This window comes from Podarcis erhardii (assembly GCF_964252035.2).
Source record: "Podarcis erhardii genome assembly, chromosome: 7".
Classification (NCBI taxonomy): domain Eukaryota; kingdom Metazoa; phylum Chordata; class Lepidosauria; order Squamata; family Lacertidae; genus Podarcis; species Podarcis erhardii.
The window spans coordinates 22,269,241-22,289,809 of record NC_138511.1 but is presented as its reverse complement, the minus strand read 5'-3'; the positions used below and the strand labels follow the sequence as shown (position 1 = coordinate 22,289,809).

General features: G+C 44.4%; 1 protein-coding gene across 5 annotated transcripts in view; it reads left to right on the top strand.

Annotated features, from left to right (window-relative positions):
- Positions 1 to 6,022: 6,022 nt before the first annotated feature.
- CDK11B (cyclin dependent kinase 11B) overlaps positions 6,023 to 20,569 on the top strand; it is a 28,662-nt gene continuing 14,115 nt past the window's right edge. For 2 of the 5 annotated variants that reach the window (XM_081870930.1, XM_081870929.1), the window contains exons 1-9: positions 6,023 to 6,104; positions 7,949 to 8,076; positions 10,093 to 10,208; positions 11,123 to 11,247; positions 12,280 to 12,418; positions 15,132 to 15,268; positions 18,870 to 18,986; positions 20,107 to 20,202; positions 20,318 to 20,476. In XM_081870930.1, the coding sequence (XP_081727056.1) occupies positions 7,966 to 8,076; positions 10,093 to 10,208; positions 11,123 to 11,247; positions 12,280 to 12,418; positions 15,132 to 15,268; positions 18,870 to 18,986; positions 20,107 to 20,202; positions 20,318 to 20,476 (1,000 nt within the window). In that variant the 5' untranslated portion in view covers positions 6,023 to 6,104; positions 7,949 to 7,965. Of the gene's footprint in view, positions 6,105 to 7,948; positions 8,077 to 10,092; positions 10,209 to 11,122; positions 11,248 to 12,279; positions 12,419 to 15,131; positions 15,269 to 18,869; positions 18,987 to 20,106; positions 20,203 to 20,317; positions 20,477 to 20,569 lie in introns of those variants that run through there. The other 3 variants (XM_081870931.1, XM_081870932.1, XM_081870933.1) reach the window with 3 other exon arrangements.

The window sequence follows — 20,569 nt, the reverse complement described above, 5'->3', positions numbered from 1 at the left end:
ATGGCAGAGGTGTTCCTACCTTCTCATGAGGTTTCAGGTTAGTTCACAAGGTTGTAACAGCGGGGCGGGGGATTGGGACACTGGAGTTTTCCAGTTCTGTTCTGGGTCAATGGCTGTAGTCCACAACTAGCACAGCCAGAAATTTGCATTGAGAAGGAAGCAGAGGCTGGTGGGTTGTAGCCCCTGCTTGCCCTACTTAGAGGAGACCTACCAAAGTTAATAAGCAGGACTCGCTTATTTCACTGAGTCTTCTCTGAGTAGAGCTAAAGTTGGATGCAGCCCATAGGAGCAAAGGAAGCTGATTCTTTTTTTTTTTATTTTCAATGCAGAATCATAACAAAAATTACAAACGTTGAATCCAAAATAATACTATACAAACAAAAAAACCGGAGCATACAAAAAAAACTGAAAAGACAAGGGAAAGAAAACAAAGGAAACAAAACTAAACTAAACAAAAGCGAAAAAGCACACATCTACAGAAAAAAAACCCATATCATTACGTACATAAACACAAATTGACTTCCTTTGTTCTAAGACCTCAAAAAATTTACTCTTACTGTATTGTTGTGTCTAATTAGATTACTTCCACCTTTGTACTTTTTTTTTTACACCATTTTTCTTTTTCTTTAACCCTGTAAAGCATCATTCATTACATACCAATATACTTACTCCAGAACAATGTTTTTTCATATACTCTTTAGCACAACCCCATTCTTTTAATAATTTCTGGTCCGATTGTCCCCTTATGTAAGCTGTGAGTCTTGCCAGATTTATGTATTCACAAAATTTAATTTGCCAATCTTTCACTGATGGAATTTTTCTGCCTTTCCAGTTTTTAGTTATAAGCATCCTGGCAGCTGTTGTTGCATAAAGGAATACTTTCCTTTGATTTTCGGGGATATCATTTGTAATTAAACCTAAAAGGAATGCCTCCGGTTTTTTACTGAAAGATATTTTAAACATCTTTTTGAGTTCTTCATAGATTTCATTCCAGAATTGTTTAATAGGTCGGCATTCCCACCACATGTGAAACATTGTTCCTATTTATTTTTTACATCTCCAACAGGTATTCGATTTTAATTTGTAAATTTTAGCCAATTTTACCGGAGTTAAGTACCATTGGTACACCATTTTCATAAAATTTTGTCTTATTGTATAACATGCCGTGAATTTAATATCATATTTCCATAATTTCTCCCATTGATCCAGCCGAATTACATATCCTATATCACATGCCCATTTAATCATAACTTCTTTTACTTCTTCATCCTTTAATTCCCATTCTAATAATAAATTATACATTTTGGATATATTTTTTTTTGAGTTTTGTAATAATACTTTTTGTAATTTTGATTCTTCTTTTTCAAATCCTATTACTTTATCCTGGTTGAATATTTGTGCAATTTGGTGATATTGTAACCATGTGGTACAGTATTGGGTCACCTCATCGTATGGTCTTAGTTTTAATTGGCCCTGTTCTTCCTTTAAGAGCTGCTGCTATGTTGCCATTCTTCCTATAGTATTTTTCTTTTTAACTGATATTACTTCTAGCGGTGAGACCCACCATGGGGTTTTCGGTTCTAACAACCTTCTATGTCTCACCCAGACCTTGTATAATGCATTTCTAATTACGTGGCTTAGAAATTCTTTATGGACTGCCACTTTGTTATAAATTAGATAGGCATACCAACCATATCTGTTGTTCCATCCCTCCAAATCCAAAATGTCACTGTTATCCAATTTGATCCAGTCCTTGATCCAAGTAAAGCATGCCGCATCATAAGATAGTCTCAGGTCTGGGAGTCCAAAACCTCCCCGCTCTTTTATGTCGGTTAATAATTTATGTTTGATCCGTGGCTTTTTGCCTTGCCGTATAAACTTTGTTAGGTTCGTTTTCCATTTTTTAAAACAATCATCTTTACCTATTATGGGAATCATTTGAAAAAGGAACAGAAGTTTTGGTAAGATATTCATTTTAATAGCCGAAATTCTACCCCAGAGTGTTAATTTCAATATTGTCCAAGTTTCCATTTCTCTTTGTTTCTTCCCAAATTTTTTTATAATTATCTTCAAACAAATTTATATTTTTCATTGTTATTTGTATTCCTAAATATTTCCCTTTTTTTACAATTTGTAATCCAAATTTTTCTACCAGTTCCTTTTTCTCTTGATCTCCCATGTTTTTTACCATTAGTTTCGTTTTTTCTTTATTCAAAGCAAAATCTGATACCCTTCCAAAGTTTCCCATTTTTTCTAGAGCCTTTGGGAGCAAAGGAAGCTGATTCATAGTGTTGTCTGCACTGACCGGCAGCAACTCCAGTGTTTCAGACAGGACTGTTCCCAGCCTTACCTGGAGATTCCAGGGGTTGAACCTTCGGCATGCAAAGCAGATGCTGTAACACCTGAGCTGCATCCTTCCAGGTAGAAGGTAACAGGAAAGACTCTGCCTGTGAATCACAAGTAGACAGCAGCAGGCCAGCGTAGTCTAGTGGTCTAAGACTTGGCATGATTTTGAGTAGGTTTGCATGAAATTTTGTACACTGCCTTGCAAGGACAATTGCACCCTAAAAGGCATTTTATAAGTTATATACAGTGCCATCCTAATGATGTCTACTCAGAAGTAAGCCTTCCTTAATTCAGTGGGGCTTCTTCCCAGGTAGGCACGGTATAGGACTGCAGCCTGTAAGAATGAATTAAAATAGGTCTTTGCTATCTATGTTTTGTGCTGGATAGAACGGGAAAGAGGGAGAGTGCCCATAAGCTAAGACCTCCCCGCCCCTCAGAGATGTGGTTGCAAATGGCAGGGTAAACAGGCTTAACTTTAGGGTTGCGCAATACTGTTTAGTATTGTGTTGCATTTCTGCAGGGACACCTGCCCTTTTGCAAAAAAAGCAAAAAAAAGAAAGCTGTGTGTCATGAGCCACAAGAACACCAGCCACGTTGCTACAGCTCAACGGAGGCTGGTCCATCTGGGCGTGTTGCCCCACCAACCTCAGCCGGCTGCCACCTGCCTGCTTTCTTACTTACAGCAAGACCAGGAGGTGGTAGTGGTTGTCATTCTCAGTGTTTCCTCTGGAGACAAAATTAGAATTGGCTGGCTCTGGCTGCCATTGGCTCTGGCGCCACCTACTGTTGGGCTCCCTGCTTTCCGACCTACCAGACACTACTGGCAGGACTGCCAGCTGGTAAATTTTTACCCAAGTCTGCCAATCACCAGCTAGTTTAACATCGCCATCCTATGCATGCCTACTAAGAAATAAGCCTCGCTGAGTTATTCAGGGCTTACTCCCAGGTATGTGTGTATAGGATTGCTGCCAAAGTGAAACGCAATCATAGCTGTGAAGACAAGCATTTTGTCCATTACAGATGTTAGACCCGCATATCACAGTAGGTGCCGCTTTAGGGGGTGTTCACTCTCACGTGTAAGAGAAATAGGAGTACCTCTTTCAAGCTGACATATATTTGTGTGTTATCAGTATTTCATGCTGTAGTTGTGTGTGTTTTTAATTAGCCACGCGATGAACGGGGGAACTTTTTTTAAAACAAAAAACTTATCAGAAAGCTTTTCGTCGGGTAAGCAAATCAATTAACTGATACTAAACATTTAACAACTGAATGTTTGGTCGAGGAGTTGCCAACTTTTTCAGGCCTGTCTGTGCCACTGCCTCCAGTCACCTTTTCCTCAGTTCAGCCCTGCCCTCAAGGGCCAGAAATAGACAACGTGTGTATTTGCATACTTTGTTTTTTCCCGAGGGCTCTGTGTAAAAGTCAGATCCGGTAGTAGAGCCTTGAAAAGAGTTGAAAGGCGAAGTGGGAAAGAGCGCCTCTCTATCAGCAGCATCCTTCAGCTCTATGTATCTTTCAAAGTGGGGGTAGGGAGGGAAGGTAACCACCCTCACTAGCTTGTGACAGAGGAAACAGTGAGTGGATAGGGCAAGGGGCTCAGAGGCTTTTTGGGCGCCTGAAGACCTCAAGAGCCCTATGATGCCTGCGGGTGTCATGTTGGCAACTGATGGTTTAATCACTAAGCATTCCAGCACGAATCCTTATAAACAGCATGTCTGTGTTTCAGCATTGCATGGGCTTTGCAATAAGAATGACCTCAAATAGTCAGGTTCAGGATGGTTGTATTAATCTGTAAGATACCTCATCCCATGAGCCCTGCCTCAGCCTCTGGGCTGCCCAGAAAGAGGCATAGCCTAGCTACAGACAAAACTGGTTTAGCCACAGATTCCTCCCCTAGCAATCATGGGAAAGGTAGTTCCAAGAAACAAATTACTAAGAGAATCGACATAATTCTCGGCCCTCTTCTCAAGCTACAATTTCCAAGTCTACCAGAGAAACAGTGACAGTTAAGCCCCTCATGGCCATCAAACCAATTTATGTCTGTGCTATGGAACAGTGCTTTTCTACTAAGTCCCTAGTTGATGGTGGACTGCAATTCCTACTGTCCCTGACTGCTGCCACAGTTGGCCAGGAATGATGGGAGTTGTAGTCCAGCAGCATCTGGGGACCTAAGGTAGTCAGTGTTTGATGGTGTTTTAATCAAAGATGATGTTTCTGGGAAATGCCTGCAATTTAGATAAATAGTTCACCTTTGTTATCCAGAAAATGACAAGATGGTTTTTTCCCTGCGGAAACTTGAACACACAATCTCTCATGGGTCCTTTTTTTTTTTTTTTTTGCGACAGGGCCAAACTTTAAGTATATTGGGATACCAATATGAAAATAAAAGTGTATGCAATACATAATTGAGTATGTTCACTCTTCCAGTATTGACTTAATGTGGAACGTCCACCCGCTCTATAAACCTGCTTTCAAGCACAACCGATTTAATGTAACTGTGGCATCCGCTTAAAGGCTCCAAATGGACCAATCCTGTGGATGAGCTTTTGCTACCTGCGTAAGAGGCAAAAATACAAGCTGCAATGTTGTTGTTTTTACAGGAAAGAAACCTGTAACTGTACATAATCCTGTTTTTGTTCACTGTATCTTCTAAGAATTCTCTTTTGGTAAATAAAAACAAAACCATGTTTTGCTCTCTAATTATCCCGTCTATGTGAGTTGAGGGAAAGAGCAGGGCTGGGGTGGTGAGGGAGGCGGGAGGCCGAATGTGGGGAACCCTCCCTCCACAAAGGGGGTGGGAGGATTTGGTGGGCGCCACTCAATCCTCACCCCCCTGATATGTCTCAATTTTGCCCAAACCAAAGGTGTCAACCTTAGCCCAGGTTCAGTTCCCCCAGCATCTCCAGGTAAGGCTGGGAGAGAGACATGTCTGAAATCCTGGCGAGCTGCTGCCTGTCAGTGTAGACAATGCTGAGCTATATGGATCAATGGTCTCCACATTAGGCAGCTTTGTATGTTCTTATGAAACAAAATTAAGGTAGTATAGTTATCCCTATCCATTAGCAAGTAAAATTATCTCCGTACAATTCAGAAAGGAATCTCCCTCTGAAGCATTCTTTTGTGAAATCCGTCTCTGGGAGAATTGAACGAGAGAGGAAAACAAACTGTTGAGCTGCCAATAAGCATAGGATGGCATCCAACTTATAAAGGCTCCCTAAATTCCAGGGTGCTTTTTTGTGGTGTGTTTTTTTATGGCTCCCCACTCCAAAAAAACCCACCCCCAGCTGTGGAATTAAGGGATAACTGCCCACGAAAAATCAATGGATAAAATAGTATATTTGCATTTAATTATGGCTGGGCAGAAAAAAGGCCCGCAGGTATTTCAAATTCAGGTTCTCTCTGTGTGTACATGTGGCTTGTTCCCATTTTTAAGTCCACACTTCATGCATGTCTATAGAAATTGTGCATTGATGTCCACAAGAAAACGCTTGATTTCCGTCTTGGAGCTTGGAAGCTTAGTGGACTCAGAATACGTTACTCCTTCATAGGTCTATTCGAAAGTCTATGGGCTTCCGGCTGACGTTCTGCGAACGTCCACAAGCGGATGGGCCTCTCCCTTTAACTGTCCCCGGGCCAGGACGGAAACTTCCCCCTTTCCGGTGACGTAACGGACCCGGTGCGCCACGCGTCGCGCTTCCGGGCACTGCATCCCCGGCAAGTGGGTCGTGGAGGCGGTGGCGGTAGGGGCGACAGGGAAGGTAAGGGAGGGTCGAAGGCGGGGAGGCTGCGGCTGCGGTGGGCCGCCTTCCCTTCCCCGCTCCCCCGGGGCCGGGGGCCGGGTTTCAGAGGGGAGGGAAGCGGGGTATCCTGTGGCGGGGAAGGTGGGCCGTGGTCGGGCGGCCTACCTTGCTGGGGTGGCGTGTTGTGGGGCTAGGCCTCCCTTGCAGCGGGTGGCGGTGAGGCGCCCTCTCGAGCTCTCCTTTTTTTACGAGGATTTGGAGATTTTCTTCTTGGCTTCCCCCCAAGGCGCTCGGAACTTCCTTCTCTGTCCAACCCCGTCCCACTTCATTCAAGTTCTGTTCACTACATTCAAGTCCGGAGTCCTCGTTAGGGTTCTTGGCTGAGCGGGTGTTTTATTTAACTACCCTTATTTATTAATTAATTAAATTTATGTACTGCCCCTTCGCCAAGGGTCAAATTGCGGTTTACAGTGTAAAAACGCGAAAGGGCATAGCCACAATGGCAAAACCAAACAATAACATTACATAACAATAATCCCAATTCGAGCTTTTGGTGATGCCCTGTGCCATCACTACAAACACGATGCTGTATGGTTTTTTTTGGGGGGGGGGGTTGTGTGTAAGGCTGCAAAATTCAAAAGCTAGCTTGTGGACTGTGAGCTTTTTCTTTTAAGGAACTTTTGATGGTGTGGTTTGTTCATGGTCACTGCACCTGCTGAAATTCCTAGCTCTAGTACAGCTGAGCAGGGGCCATGCCTTCTGAATACCTTTAACAATGGTGCATTTGGGGCAAACTGCTTGTGGAGGCTGTTGCCCACCAGTCAATGATATATGGGGAGGAGTTACAGATAGGTCTGTCATGGTCAAAACAAAATAAAAAAATTCCTTCCAGTAGCACCTTAAAGACCAACTGAGTTAGTTCTAGGTATGAGCTTTCGTGTGCATGCACACTTCTTCAGATACCTGTATCTGAAGTATCTGAAGAAGTGTGCATGCATACTGGAAGGAATTTTTTTATATGGGGAGGAAACAGCTTGAAGGAGTGGGGGCTGCGTGCATCACGTTCCAAAAGCCCCAGGTTTAAACCTTTGTCCTTCCTATTATAACATGTGTTGGAATCCTTTGGTCCTACAGATGTTGTTGAACTAAAACACCCATCATCTCTGGCCATTGGCTGTGTTTTCTAGGGCTGATGTGAGATGTAGTTCAGCAATGCCTGCAGCGCCAAAAATTCCCGGTGTCTGAGTTTAAATAATTAGGTAGCAGGTGATGGGAGAAACCTGTCTCTTCCTGAGAGGCTGCAGAGCTGTTCAAAGGAGACAATAGCTGAGATAGGAGAATCAGGTGACTGATGTGCTCCAAGGCAGCTTTCTGTGACCCTATTAATAAATGAATGCTGTAGTTACATTATACTAGCAGCCTTGTACCCAGCGTTGCTTGGAAATTATGTATAAACAATCCAAAACCAGTATATTGTTGAAACCAGTAATTAAAATCAGTGCAGTTTTGAATGGTTCAGTCCACCATTTCAGTTCAAATGGCCTTGTATCCAAACATAGACAAAAACTTGCTCTTTGAGCTTATTCAAAAGTTTTGTTGCAATATCTTAAGAAGTGTCCAAATGCATAGGCAGCAGACAAGCAACTTTCTGAAATATATAGTAGATGTTTTTCATGATGCCAACCCAGCTAGCAAACTGGCCTGTTTGTTTTGGGCTAATTATAGTTTCCAAGTGCTTTTCAGAGGTGGCTGCAGGCAGAGTACCTTAACGGTAGTTTTAATCTCGGCGTTATTAAAATGTGGACAGCTAGGTCCGTGATAGGGTAGCAGCAGCCTCATTTGATGGTTGTCTTTTCTTTTAGTGCCTTTTTAAACACAAATGGGTGATGAAAAGGAATCTTGGAAAGTGAAAACGTTAGATGAAATTCTTCAGGAGAAGAAACGTCGCAAAGAGCAAGAGGAGAAAGCAGACATAAAGCGCCTCAAAAATGTAAGCTGCCCTTCTAGAGCCACTGCCTATAAGGGACATGAGTATGTTTTCTTTTCCCTCATTTTCTTCCCCCCTCTCTAATTAGAACAAATCTTCTTCTGGTATTCTCAGGCAGCAGTCCTGTGCACACCTGCTTGAACTAACTGAGACTTGCTTCCAAGTTCACACACATAGGATTGAATGTCTGGTGAAAGTCCTTTGTGCTAGTAGAGTACCACTCTCATGCTGACATTGTGCAGTTTAGAAAACTACCCATACTTTGCTCCCCCCTCTAATTAAAGAGAAAGAGTTCTATAGCTTGTTATAACCTGCTCCAGGACCTGGTGGTGAAGGGCAGGTAATAACCGTAATCTCCTGGGGGGGGGGGAGGTTTCCTCCTAAATATTCTTTTGATTATTTTTATGTTATTATTTAATTTCTATACTGCCTAATAAATTAAAAAGATCTCTAAGCGGGGTACAGAAAACTTAAGCAACAACAGGCAACTTAAACTATTACAAAAATACACAGTTGCATATAAAAATGTTACATTGATTATAAAATTACTAATGTATCTATACCTATACATCAGTTCATTTTCCTCCTGACACACCCTCCGGGTTCTCACCCAGGACCCAACAAACACTCAGCTCAACCACAAAAGTATCATAATAAGAAGAGTTCCTGCAAACAGAAGACATGGCCCTAGTCTCTTACTCTAGACTTGCTTTTTATGGGCAAGCCCAAGGGGGATGACACTTCCTCAGGCTGCCCGCAGCTGTGTCCCATTTAGCTGCACTCTCCACACCCCAGTTCCAGGTACAGCAGGTTTGTACTTTTGCAAACCTCAGTGTTGTTGTTGTTGTTGTTTATTACATTTATATACCGCCCTTCATCACAAGATATTAGGGTGGTTCACAGAACCAAACTGTCTTGCCAAAGGCAAGGTGGTTCTTTTAAAATGAGATTCAGAAGCAATACAAAATACACAAGTGAGTAGGAAGCCCTCAAGAAGCAGCAATGCGTCTCCCCCAGGTAGCCTCAGTTTGCATGGCCCTGCGGCCGATCAGTCCATGCACGAGCTTCAAAGAAACTCTGCCCAAGCTGTCCAATTTAATAGATAGCCTGTGTGGCTTCCAAGACTGACTACGTGCAGATCATCCATTAGCCACCCTCTCCCAATGCCTTACTTTCTCAAAACAATGTCCAACATCGAAGAAGGTACTCAGCACTATCCTCCGCAGCTGATTCAGGCAGCTGGGGGGGGGCTTCACCTCCTCCCAACGTTCTTAGGACATTAAAGACTGTTCTCGCACCATTAAAAAACTTAACAAGAGCGAGGGAGTGGGAAGGAACAGAGGCAGGGAGGGTAACCATGTGAAATCACTAACTCCTCGATACATTTTTGTCTTCTGGATGCATTTCCCATATACAAACACAAGATAAAAACACAGTGTTCTGCCTAATCTGGCAAAATTATTGCAAAATAACTTTCACATTCACTTACCACCCCCCACATCATACTCATTAGCTTGTTCACAAACATCCACATGCAGCAGCCAATTAACCCTTGCTTCCAGAAAGAAAGTGAATTGGATTAGAGGGTTCAAAAAAATTGTCCACAGCAGCAGCGTGACACTACCCAGGTTGTAAATAAAAACCTGTTGGATTATGGTGGCATCCTACTTATGTGCACTGGTCCCCAGAGGTGAAAGAGTGCCTGCATGATCTTCTTTCCCCACTATACTTTGGTTCTACCCATTTGTCCAAAGTTCCCTGGAATATTTGTATGTAACATTCCATCAAAAGACACGTCAAGTAGCATCCTGGGATTCCCCCCCCCCCCGCCTTTGAAGTGAATATAGCACACAAATAGGTTTCCCCTTTTTAAATGTCTGTGTTCTTTCCAATAGTACAACAAGCTCTCTGCCTCTGCTATGATCGGGTAACAAAGTTTTTGGGGGTAAAACTATGAATAATCTTTCACTGTGCACAATTTCTGAAAGCCAAAATGTGTGTTTCCCCCTATCGTTGTAGTCTGATGATCGGGACTCGAAGCGCGATTCCCTTGAAGAGGGAGAGCTGAGAGATCACCGCATGGAGATAACTATCAGGAATTCACCTTACAGGAGGGAAGACTCTATGGAAGACCGGTAGGAAAGCTGCTAGCAGAGAGAGGGTTATTCTCTCACACCCACATGGTTTAATTACAATTAGTCAAACTTACCATATGATAGGAATGTGTATGGGGGTCTGGAACTCTTCCAGATATCCTTGGACTGCAACCCCTATCATCCTTGAACACTAGGCCTGATGGAGGTTGGAGGCTAGCAATATTTGGAGGGCCACAGATTCCTTTCCCCTACATTCAAAGAAGGCAGATTTGTGATGGTGGTAGCTGGGAGCAATAAAGGCAAATGATGGTCTAGCTTAGGGATGGGGAGCTTGTGACCCTTCCAGATGTTGGACTGCAACTCTCACCATCCCTGACCATTGGCCATTCTGGCTGGGACTGATGGGAGTTAGAGTTCAGCAACATCCGGAGACTTCTGGTCTACAGAGATGTGGCCATTACGATGGGCTTCACCTGAATTAGTAGGCCGGCAGGTTCTAGTTCCAGCTTCCCTTTGCAGCTGGCTTTGCTTCATTGGCAGTCTTCCCTGTCATCGTTTTTGGGACCTTCACCTCTGCCTTTCACAATTGCTGTACTGTTGCAGTGTGGTATACTTCATTTTTAAACAGCTGTGTTTTACTAAGCACTGTGCACAGATTAAAAGTCTTTGCTCTGCAGCTTACATGAGGAAACAAGGTGGGGAGGGGTAAAGTAAGCAACCTTGGGCATGTACTTTTAAAGTGACATAGTGATAGCCAGATTGAATAGAAGTGATTCAGGGGAGGGAAGAAGCCAATGAGCAGCTGGTTTCAGTTGCCACTGTTCCATCTCTCAGGCTGCTGTTGCCAGGTGCAGTGCCTCTTGATAGATGACAGTAAATGAATGAACTCTTGTTCTGCATACACATGATTCTTTTCCCATTCTCTCCCCCCCCCCAATTGTTGTGGACTTCAGGGGAGAAGAGGACGACTCCCTGGCAATCAAACCCCCCCAGCAAATGTCACGGAAGGAGAGAGCACACCACAGAAAAGACGAGAAGAGGAAAGAGAAGCGGCGTCATCGCAGTCACTCGGCAGAAGGTACTCAGGTCCCTTCTTAGCATTTCCTCCTCAGTGTCTCCTAACCTCTGGTGTCCTTGGAAGAGGGTTGGTGTCTGGAACCCATCACACAATGATGAGTTCAGTTAAGGCAGCCTTCTATATACGCCCACAAAGTTTAGTAGCCAGCAGGCTCCCCTCCGGCCCGCTTAGAGCGCAGCTAGCTAACTTACAGTTCGAGATTTTGATCTGGCCCTCAAGAATGATTTTTGCTGGCCCTTTAAGAACTTAGCAGTTTTTACTGGCAGTGGTAAGGGAAGTTCTTCAGCCATTGGCTCAGTTGCTCATCAGGTGACCGCTCCTACTTTTGACCACACCCCATTATGTTGGGCTAACCAATGAGCTGTAAACAGTGGACCTTCTCATCTTAGAGGCTAATAGCCTCTGTTTTCATCTCCGCCTTTCAGGGAGCATGGAAATGCAGAGGATTCTTAACAAGGTAGTTTAAAAAAGCTGTGGCTTCTACTGAGCCATTCCTTTTCCCTCTGCATTTCCATGCAGGTTGTGGAGGAAGAGACTTTCCTTCCTATGCAACTAGCCTGGGAACCAAGCGGAGGGGCTGATGCGCTCTGTCCCTCCTCCCCCAGAGCACTTACTCACCTGCATGGAATCCATGAGGAGAATGCTGGACCATGTGCATTTTAACCCATCAAGAAGCTTCTTATGTTCTCAGGTGAGAGCTCGGAGCCAGGGTAGCTTTTACCCTGTGTCAGTAGAGTAATATTGTTAATAGTGCCAGCTACAAAGTCACAAGGAAGGGAGAAGTTCCAATGTTCATGGAAGTCAGCTTTAATTTTAAAAACCCCTTTAACCTGATGGCTAATTTTAGCCATGGTGGCTTGTGGCGGTTGTTTTTTGTTTTAGCAGAGTGCCAAGAGAAATGATTCTTTCATAATCTGTGTTTCTCTCTCCTTCTCTTTTTCATCTGGTTCCTTTGCTCGTTTTACGACTTCCGAATGCTGTTTGGGAGGGGGGGTAACGGTTTGGCCTTTTTTTTTGTATCTCTATTATTAGGGAAGCATGCTAGGGTGAAAGAGAAGGAGCGCGAGCATGAACGTAGGAAAAGGCACCGCGAAGAGCAGGATAAGGCCCGCCGTGAATGGGAGAGGCAGAAAAGGAGGGAATTGGCTAGGGAGCATTCCCGGAGAGAGAGGTAAATCCCCCCCCCCCGGCCCCGGAGCCCCAAATCCAGCATTTCCTCCCCAGAACCAACTTCTTAGGGACATTATGCAATCAGTCTAACAGCTGTACATCTGCTCCTTTGATTCTGTGCTTATGTCATCTGCCACTAAATAGCTGTCTGGGGGCCGTGATCACAAGAACAGAGATGTGGCAATTTGCTTAACAGTGTAAATCAAGCACTTAACTTGTTTAACCGTGTAAGCAAAGGTATGGGCTATTGGAATGTGCTATTATTTCCATGATGCCGCATAGGCAGCAGTTCCAAAAAAAGCTACAGACTGTGCTGTTGACTTAAGAATTTAGTTTCCTGGGACTCTACCTTTTTTCTTGTAATGCAAACATAGGATCACTGTGATGAGTGGTTTTTTTAAAAAGTGCTTGGTAACATTGCAGAAAGTAGAGATGCAGTGGAATAAAGTTTGATGCAGCTCCCAGTTGTTGATTTGGGGTCATGGAGAGCTCCCCAGAAAAGCTGAACTAGACTATGGAAGCAAACTTACTGGTTTGGCTGAGAGCAAAATGCACACTTCTATTTTTTGAGAATGCATCGGCTCAGCTATATTACTGTAGTGAATCAAAAAGAAGATGCAGGACCACAGGTTAGCTACTCCTGACTTAACAGGACATGGACAAAGCCTAACGGCCCCCTAGGCTCACACCCTCTCTCCTCCTCTGTGGCTGGGAGGATTAGTTTGAAAGCTTTCACACCCACTTGTAGTTCAGCACAGTTGGTCTTGTCATTTGAGCATGGAACTGTGGTTGACATTGACTGCGGTTGGTTTAAAAACAAACCACCATCAAACCATGGTTTCTGAAGCTGGCTTGTGGAAAGGAGTCATGCTTAACGCAAACCACAGTTCCTGGTGTGGGTGGCATGGCAAGTTGCACTAAACCAAAGGCACAAGCTGACAGAGTCCTCCCAGCTTCATAGTGGGAGGAGAGCAGGGAGCTTGTAACCTCTTAGCTGCTGTGAGAGGGAGGGGAAAGGGTGGGGGGCATGTTGGGGGTAACAGCTAGGCTCCAAATCATAGCTCTTTGTGATATCTGAACATAGCTTTTAATTGATTGAGAGACCTAATAAGCTGAGGTTACGCAAGTTCGGCCTTCTATATCAGGCATCAGAAGCCGTGGTTTGGGCATCTAACTGAGTGTGCCTGTTGAGCGATGGGTGGAGCTGGGGTTAGGAGTTGCTCCTTGTTCAGAAATCTAAGCTAAAGAAAGACATTCTGCACCTACCACCCATGGAGGAGTCCTGTACAGTAGTGATTTGAACCAACATTCAGGAAACCACCTCTAATATGAGGGATTTTACAACTTAAGAAATGGACCATGCATTTCACACAGCTTAATCCTGCATATCTGATTCACCCCAGTGGGCATCAGATAAGTACATAGGAACACAAAAGCTGTCTGAGCACCCGTTCAGACTATTTGTCTGTCTTGCCTAATATTGCCCACTTGGGTGGTGGGGAACCTTTGTCCCTCCAGCTGCTGTTGGACTCCAACTCCCATCAGCCCCTGCCAGCATGGCCAATGGACAGGGAAGGTGTGAGTTGGAGTCCAGCAGCATCTAGACAGAGCGCCTCCCCATTACTGGTCTGCTACAACTGGCAGATGTTCTCCATGATCTTGGACAAAGAGAGGTCCTTCCCATCCGCTGCTACCTGCTGTTTAACTGGGAATACCTGGAATTGAACTGGGGACATTCTGCATCTAAAGCAGGTCCTCTGCCACCAAGGTCTGTGATCCCTCTCCTACAAAATTCTCCAACGTCGAGGCCTCAAATCTCATACTAGCCAATAAAGCAATGTTACAATGCCTTCCCCTTAAGAGAGAACTTTTATGCACTAGATCAAGTGCATGGTTAAGAAACTGTGGGCTGTATCCAAGGTCTGCCCTGGTCCAAGCAGATCCATTGAAATCAGTCCACGTGGCAGACTTGGGCCCCTTAATTTCAGTGCATCTGCTCTGAGTAGGGCTAATATTGGATTCAGCTATGTGTTACAGGGATGGAGTACATCTGACCTCTCTTATCTTCCCCTCGGGACTCTTCCCTAGGCCACCACCTCTCCTTAAGTGTTTGGTTTTTTTGCCTGGCCAGAATGTGCCCTTGAATTCTGATAATGCCTCTGGCTTTCCTGGAACACAAGGATAAAGAGTGTAATGTAGAAACTCGCTTGCTGAAGGAAGGTGAAATTCACACCTGTTGCTCTGCCCGCTTTTGCCTCTGGCTCCACCCGCCACAGGCATGTGGCTCCCAGAATGTTGCCGAGAATGGAAATCAGCCCTCAGACTGAGAAAGGTTCCCCACTGCAGTTGTACTACGTCCGTGGTACTGTTGCCAGAACCATGAGCCAGAGGGGATGTTTCTAGTCACTGTCCTCCCAAGAGGGGTCTTTCTTTCGAATTTGAGGAGGGTCCAAAGCAGGGTAGGTGGGTGGGCAGCCAATAAATATCTTAACATCCTGATTTGTGTTGGTGCTGACTTGGCTAAGCAAAACCTCTCTTGATAAGGGAGATTCGGCCTTTGTGCAAAGGCCAGAAGCTACGCTCTTAAAATAAATATTGCTAATCTTTCTAGAGGGAATGCAGCGAAAGAGACCATATAATTCAAAATCGTTAATTAAAACAAACAAAAACCAATTCGATAAAATAACACGGGCGCCTGATGAAACCCTTCGTAGGGACCGCCTGGAGCAGCTTGAGCGGAAGAGGGAGCGAGAGAGGAAAATGAGAGAGCAGCAGAAAGAGCAGCGGGAGATCAAGGAACGGGAGAGGCGAGCGGAGGAGAGGCGTAAAGAACGGGAGGCCAGACGAGAGAGTAAGTAGCTCAGAGGTGGGGGTGGAACGGGGCGAGGGAAGCCTTACTTCCTTGCGGGTACGGATCGTGTGTTTATTTCGTCTATGAAGTTTATGCCCTGCAAACCTTTGACACAGACGTGCTCCTGGATGTCAGGCAAAGGTGGCTGTCTTACGCCGCATCAGATTTTTGGGACGTCAAGCTCAGTACTGCCTCTTAATTGACTTTCCATTGGCATCAGCTCTCCGGGCTTCCAGGAAACCCTACCTGGACATGATGGGGGGATCAAACCTAGGACCTTCTAATGCAAAACGGATGCTCTGCCGCTGAACAGCAGCCCTTCTCCTAAGACCTAGGAACATAGGAAGCTGTGTTCTCTTGAGTCAGACCATCGGTCCAGCTTGCTCAGTATTATCTACACCTCTGTTTCCCAAACTTTGGTCTCCAGTTGTTTTTGGACCTCAACTCCCATCCTCCCTATCCAGCAGGAACAGTGGTCAGGAATGATGGAAATTGTAGTTCCAAAACAGCTAGAGACCAGCACACTGGTCTACCCTGACTGGCAGTAGCTCTCCAGGGTTTCAGGCATGAATGTCTCCCAGCCCTACCTGGAGATGCTGGGGTGTTGAAACTGCTCTGCCACCGAGTTACGCTTTCCCTAAAAATAAAAGCAGGGTTCCAGTACCCATGTTTCTGAATAAAGAGCCAATTTAAATAGGAGCATAGTAAGCTTCCTTGTACTGAGTGCATCTAACTCAGTGTTTTCTGCACTGACTTGCAGGGGTCTCCAGGGTTTCAGACGCAAGTCGTTTTTTCCAGCCTTGCCTGCAGAAATCAGGGGTTGGACCTGGGACCTTCTGCAAGCACAGCATGTGCTCTAGCACAACATTGTTGTTTTGTCTCAGGGCACAGAAGAGCTTTGGTTCTGGCTGCTGAATTGCCGCTTTCCAGGAATCTCCGCTTTCTTGTTTTAAAAGAGAAAGTTTATAGCCTTTGCTGCTGCCAGGATAGGCTTGGAAGTGTGTGGGCAGAACATGGGAGCTCAAGGCATTGCCAAAAACAGCTTCGCTGTGGTTGGATGCAGAAGCGCTGTGCTCTGTAGATGCTCCTGTGGTTATCGGAAGCACGAGAGCAAAATAACCCCCAAGCATGGCTGCTCCTTTGCTGGTTATGCAGTGGCCTTACGATAAGCAGAAGGGTTGTGGTGCTGGAGGTTCCTCTTCCTGGTGTTTAACCTTTTTTTGTTAGCCCCCAGGTACTCTTTTTATTTTGTAGAAAGCTTGGGGACGGGGAGTGATTAGCTAAAATTGGGGGGGGGGGGTTGGAATGGAGTGTTTGGATTGCATTAAGTCCTCCCTTCTCTACCCTCCACAATAATTTGTATTTTTTTAAATCCTCCACATTTAAATTTCCAAATGGGTGTTCAAAATATGTACAACTCTCCCACCCCAGTGTCATTTCCTGCTCCACATAGTCTCTTAAAGTTAGCTGGTGTATTGTTGCTGTGTCTCAGTGCTAGCTCCTGCTATGATTTTGGGTGTGACACATGGGGAAACTGAGGTATTGGGGTCTAAATGGACCCTAGCATGCTGTGTACTCATATTTAGCAACCTAATAACAACTCTAGGTTAATCTTTTTTATTATTATTAAAAAGCACCACACATCTGTATATCTGCTATATATTTTTTGAAGGTTGTTCGTTCGCTGTGCATTTGCATCACTTTTAAGGTATCATAGTCAAATTTTTGCATGATGGTTCCTGAGATCAAGGAGCCGGTTATTGTCCGTGTTTGGCTACACAAAATGGATGCCATTTTGAATCAAGATTGGGCACTGAACCTTTCAGAACCACTACTTTTAACCACTGATTTGAAAACTACCATGGGTTTTTTTGTTGTTCCTTAGAATCCTGGGAAACTCTGAGTACGGGGCCGGTAGTGTGTGTGTGTGTGTGTGTGTGTGTGTGTGTGTGCTTATCTGTCTGTGTATATATTTTATTGCAAATATATCTGAAAGAAAAAGGAAAGAAATGTCAGATCACATTAACAATCATGCATCAATCCTACGTAAAAAACCACATATATAAATGCAATGAGTCTGGATGTTGAAACAGATATCCAGACAGTATTGATGATTGTATACATTAAAATGGAGATAGGTAAGTAAGATCTCCAGACTGTTGAGTAATGGATGGTGAATGTTTATCCTTCCAACTGTGACATACTAGTCTTTGTCCCACCGCCACCCTCTTAATCTTCTGGAAATACTGAGTTTGAGGGAAACGGGCAAAGGGTAAGAGACCTGTGATTTGTGAGACCTCATAGGTCCCCAGGAAGTCACTATCCTCTCTTGTTTCCAAAGTACAGGTTGTCAGTGCCACTGATTATGTAGCAAAAATGGTGCTGTCTGTGCAGGAGAGGGAGGCGTCTGCAGGCTAGGGAGAACCCCAAGGTTTGCAAGTGGATATATCTTCTTATATGTATAAAAACTTAAGTCTGTCATCACGCTGTCATCATAGCCCCTAGTAGGCTATGTCAGTAGCGTGACAACAGAATGGCAGGCAGGTGAATGAGCAAGCAGCATGGGCCGCAGGTGGCCTAGGAGAGCTGTTTCATTGGGGGGGGGGGAGCTGCAGTTTGGACAATGAGAACTGAGCATGCTTGGTGGGCATGGAATGCTGACTGACCTGGGGTGGAAAATGGTATGTGAGATGAAATGGAGTGGCTGAAATACTGAACAGCACCATTCCACATTTGCAACATGATATTGCGAGTTCCACATAGGAAGCTGGCTTATACCGACTCAGATCATTAGTCCATCTAGCTCAGTATTGTCTGCACTGATTGGCAGTGGCTCTCCAGAATTTCAGAGAGGGCCTCTGTCCCACCCCTAACCTGGAGGTGGTGGGGTTTGAACATGGCACCTTCTGCACTCAAAACAGGTGAAGTTCTGACCTTTGGTTGCACCGTCTGATCTTGACTTCTGGCTTCACCCAGATTTGTTAGCAAGGAGGCTATCTAGGTAGCTGTCTTACACTGAGTTAGAACTTTGGTTCGTCTACCTCAGTATTGTCTACCCTAACTGGCAGCAGCACCCGGATTTCTGTCCATCTCTACCTGGAGATGCCAAAGATTGAACCTGGGACCTTCTGCGTTCAAATCAAATATTCTGCCACTTAGCCAGAGTTCATCCTTCTGTAGACTCTGGATACCTTCTATGTCTAGCTATTTCCTGGTGTCCCCCTCCCTACATCAAGTCACATATAGATTTCTGAAATAGTTGTTCCCTGCTATCATAAATAATTGATTCTTGGTACCTATTTTTTATGTTTAATTGGAGTTGTCGTAAGAGTCTTCTGATTGATTTTAAAGCTGATTGATTTTAGTCTGTCTGACCCTAATAGCCCATCACTGAGGTGCGTTTTCAAACTTAAGGAAGGTTGAACCGTAATTAAACGTTGCTCCTTATTCGAATGTGCCAGTGCAGTACCGGTAGGCAGGGAAGGAATTCTCATTTCACTAGAGCTGCAAAGTTTGCGTGAAGCAAATTGCCATGGCGTAAGAACGGAGATTTCAGTCCAGGACTCACAAACAGATTTTTTTCTTTTCTTGTGTTGACCAGTTTCAGCACACCACAGGATGGTGAGAGAAGACTACAACGAGAAAGTAAGGATCTGGAGCCGCAGCCCGCTACGACAACAGAGAGAAAAGCTTGAACAAGGAGAAATCCGAAAGCCAGGTAACTTTTAAAGGCATAAATGTGTCTTCCTTGCACCAGGAAGGAATCCACCGAGCTAGCCGAAAGTATACGGCATTTTAAAATTATTTCTACTTAGTTATTATCCACCTTTCAACCTAAAGTCCCAGGGTGGCTTACAAGAATTAAAGCACAACATTAAAAATGTTTTTGTTTTCAAAAAACAAATTTGCAATCATAAAAATAAGGTGGATCCTAAGAACATGCACCTCAGGTGTCCAAAGCCAGGGTAAAGAGGTGAGTGTTCAGCATCCGCTGGAAGCTGCATATTGAAGGGGCCAAACACACCTCTGTCGGGAGGGAGTTCTACAACTTGGGGACCGTAGGAAAGTTTCCACTCCATGTATATCATTTGAGCTCAGTGATTCAGTTTACTTGGCTTTTATTTAGTAAACAAAACACAAGGATGCCATGTTAAAATTATTTCCAAGTGTTTTCGTGTAGCTTAAAGCTAACAAACTGAAATACTGCATTAAAAATAGATAGATAGATAGATAGATAGATAGATAGATAGATAGATAGATGGATGGATGGATGGATAGAGTGGTACCTCGGGTTAAGTACTTAATTCGTTCCGGAGGTCCATTCTTAACCTGAAACTGTTCTTAACCTGAAGCACCATTTTAGCTAATGGGGCCTCCTGCTGCCGCTGTGCTGACGCCGCACGATTTCTGTTCTCATCCTGAAGCAAAGTTCTTAACCCGAGGTAATATTTCTGGGTTAGCGGAGTCTGTAACCTGAAGCGTCTGTAACCCGAGGTACCACTGTAGATAGATAGATAGATGGATAGATAGATAGATCATCCTTCCAGGGCAACTCTGTGCATGTTGATTTGGTTGGCCCACTTGGTGGCAGACATTTTCCTTGCATTCTTCACACCAGGGAGAGGGAGGGGAGATGTTGGCCCTTTGTTTGTTACTGGGGCTGATGGGAATTGGAGTCCAACGGCTTTCGGATGGTCATGGGGTTCCTCACCCCTGCTTTAGATTTTTAAGGCAGAAAAAAAACTGCAATATTGTACAAGTAGAATCCCTTAGTACCTTTGAAAATTGGGATTTCTCAACCCTGTTCCCAATGTTTTTAATTAAAAATAAAAAAACAGTGAAAGAAGAAAAGCCAGAAGAGAGAGACCCCCTTTCTGATCTACAGGACATCAGTGACAGCGAAAGAAAAACCAGCTCAGCAGAAACATCCTCAGGTAACCGCTGGGGTGTAAGAAATTTAGGGGTTCTTTAATGAGCCAATAGCAGTTAGCTTGAGAGTTGAGGTTGGGTTTTTTTGCATTTTTTCATCTTTGTGTTTGCTTTCTTCAGGGGAATCTGGATCCGGTTCGGAGGAGGAAGAAGAGGAGGAGGAAGAAGAAGAGGAGGAGGAGTCCAGCAGTGAAGAGTCAGAAGAAGAGGAAGAGGAGGAGGAAGAGGAGGAGGAGGAGACAGGAAGCAACTCTGAAGAAGTGACAGAGCAGTCAGCTGGTAAGTGTCTGTCTCTCATGCACACACAAACACACACACAGCAGCATTTGTGTTTCTACTGTGGTCTCTTTGGAAGAGTGAAATGTGTTTGTG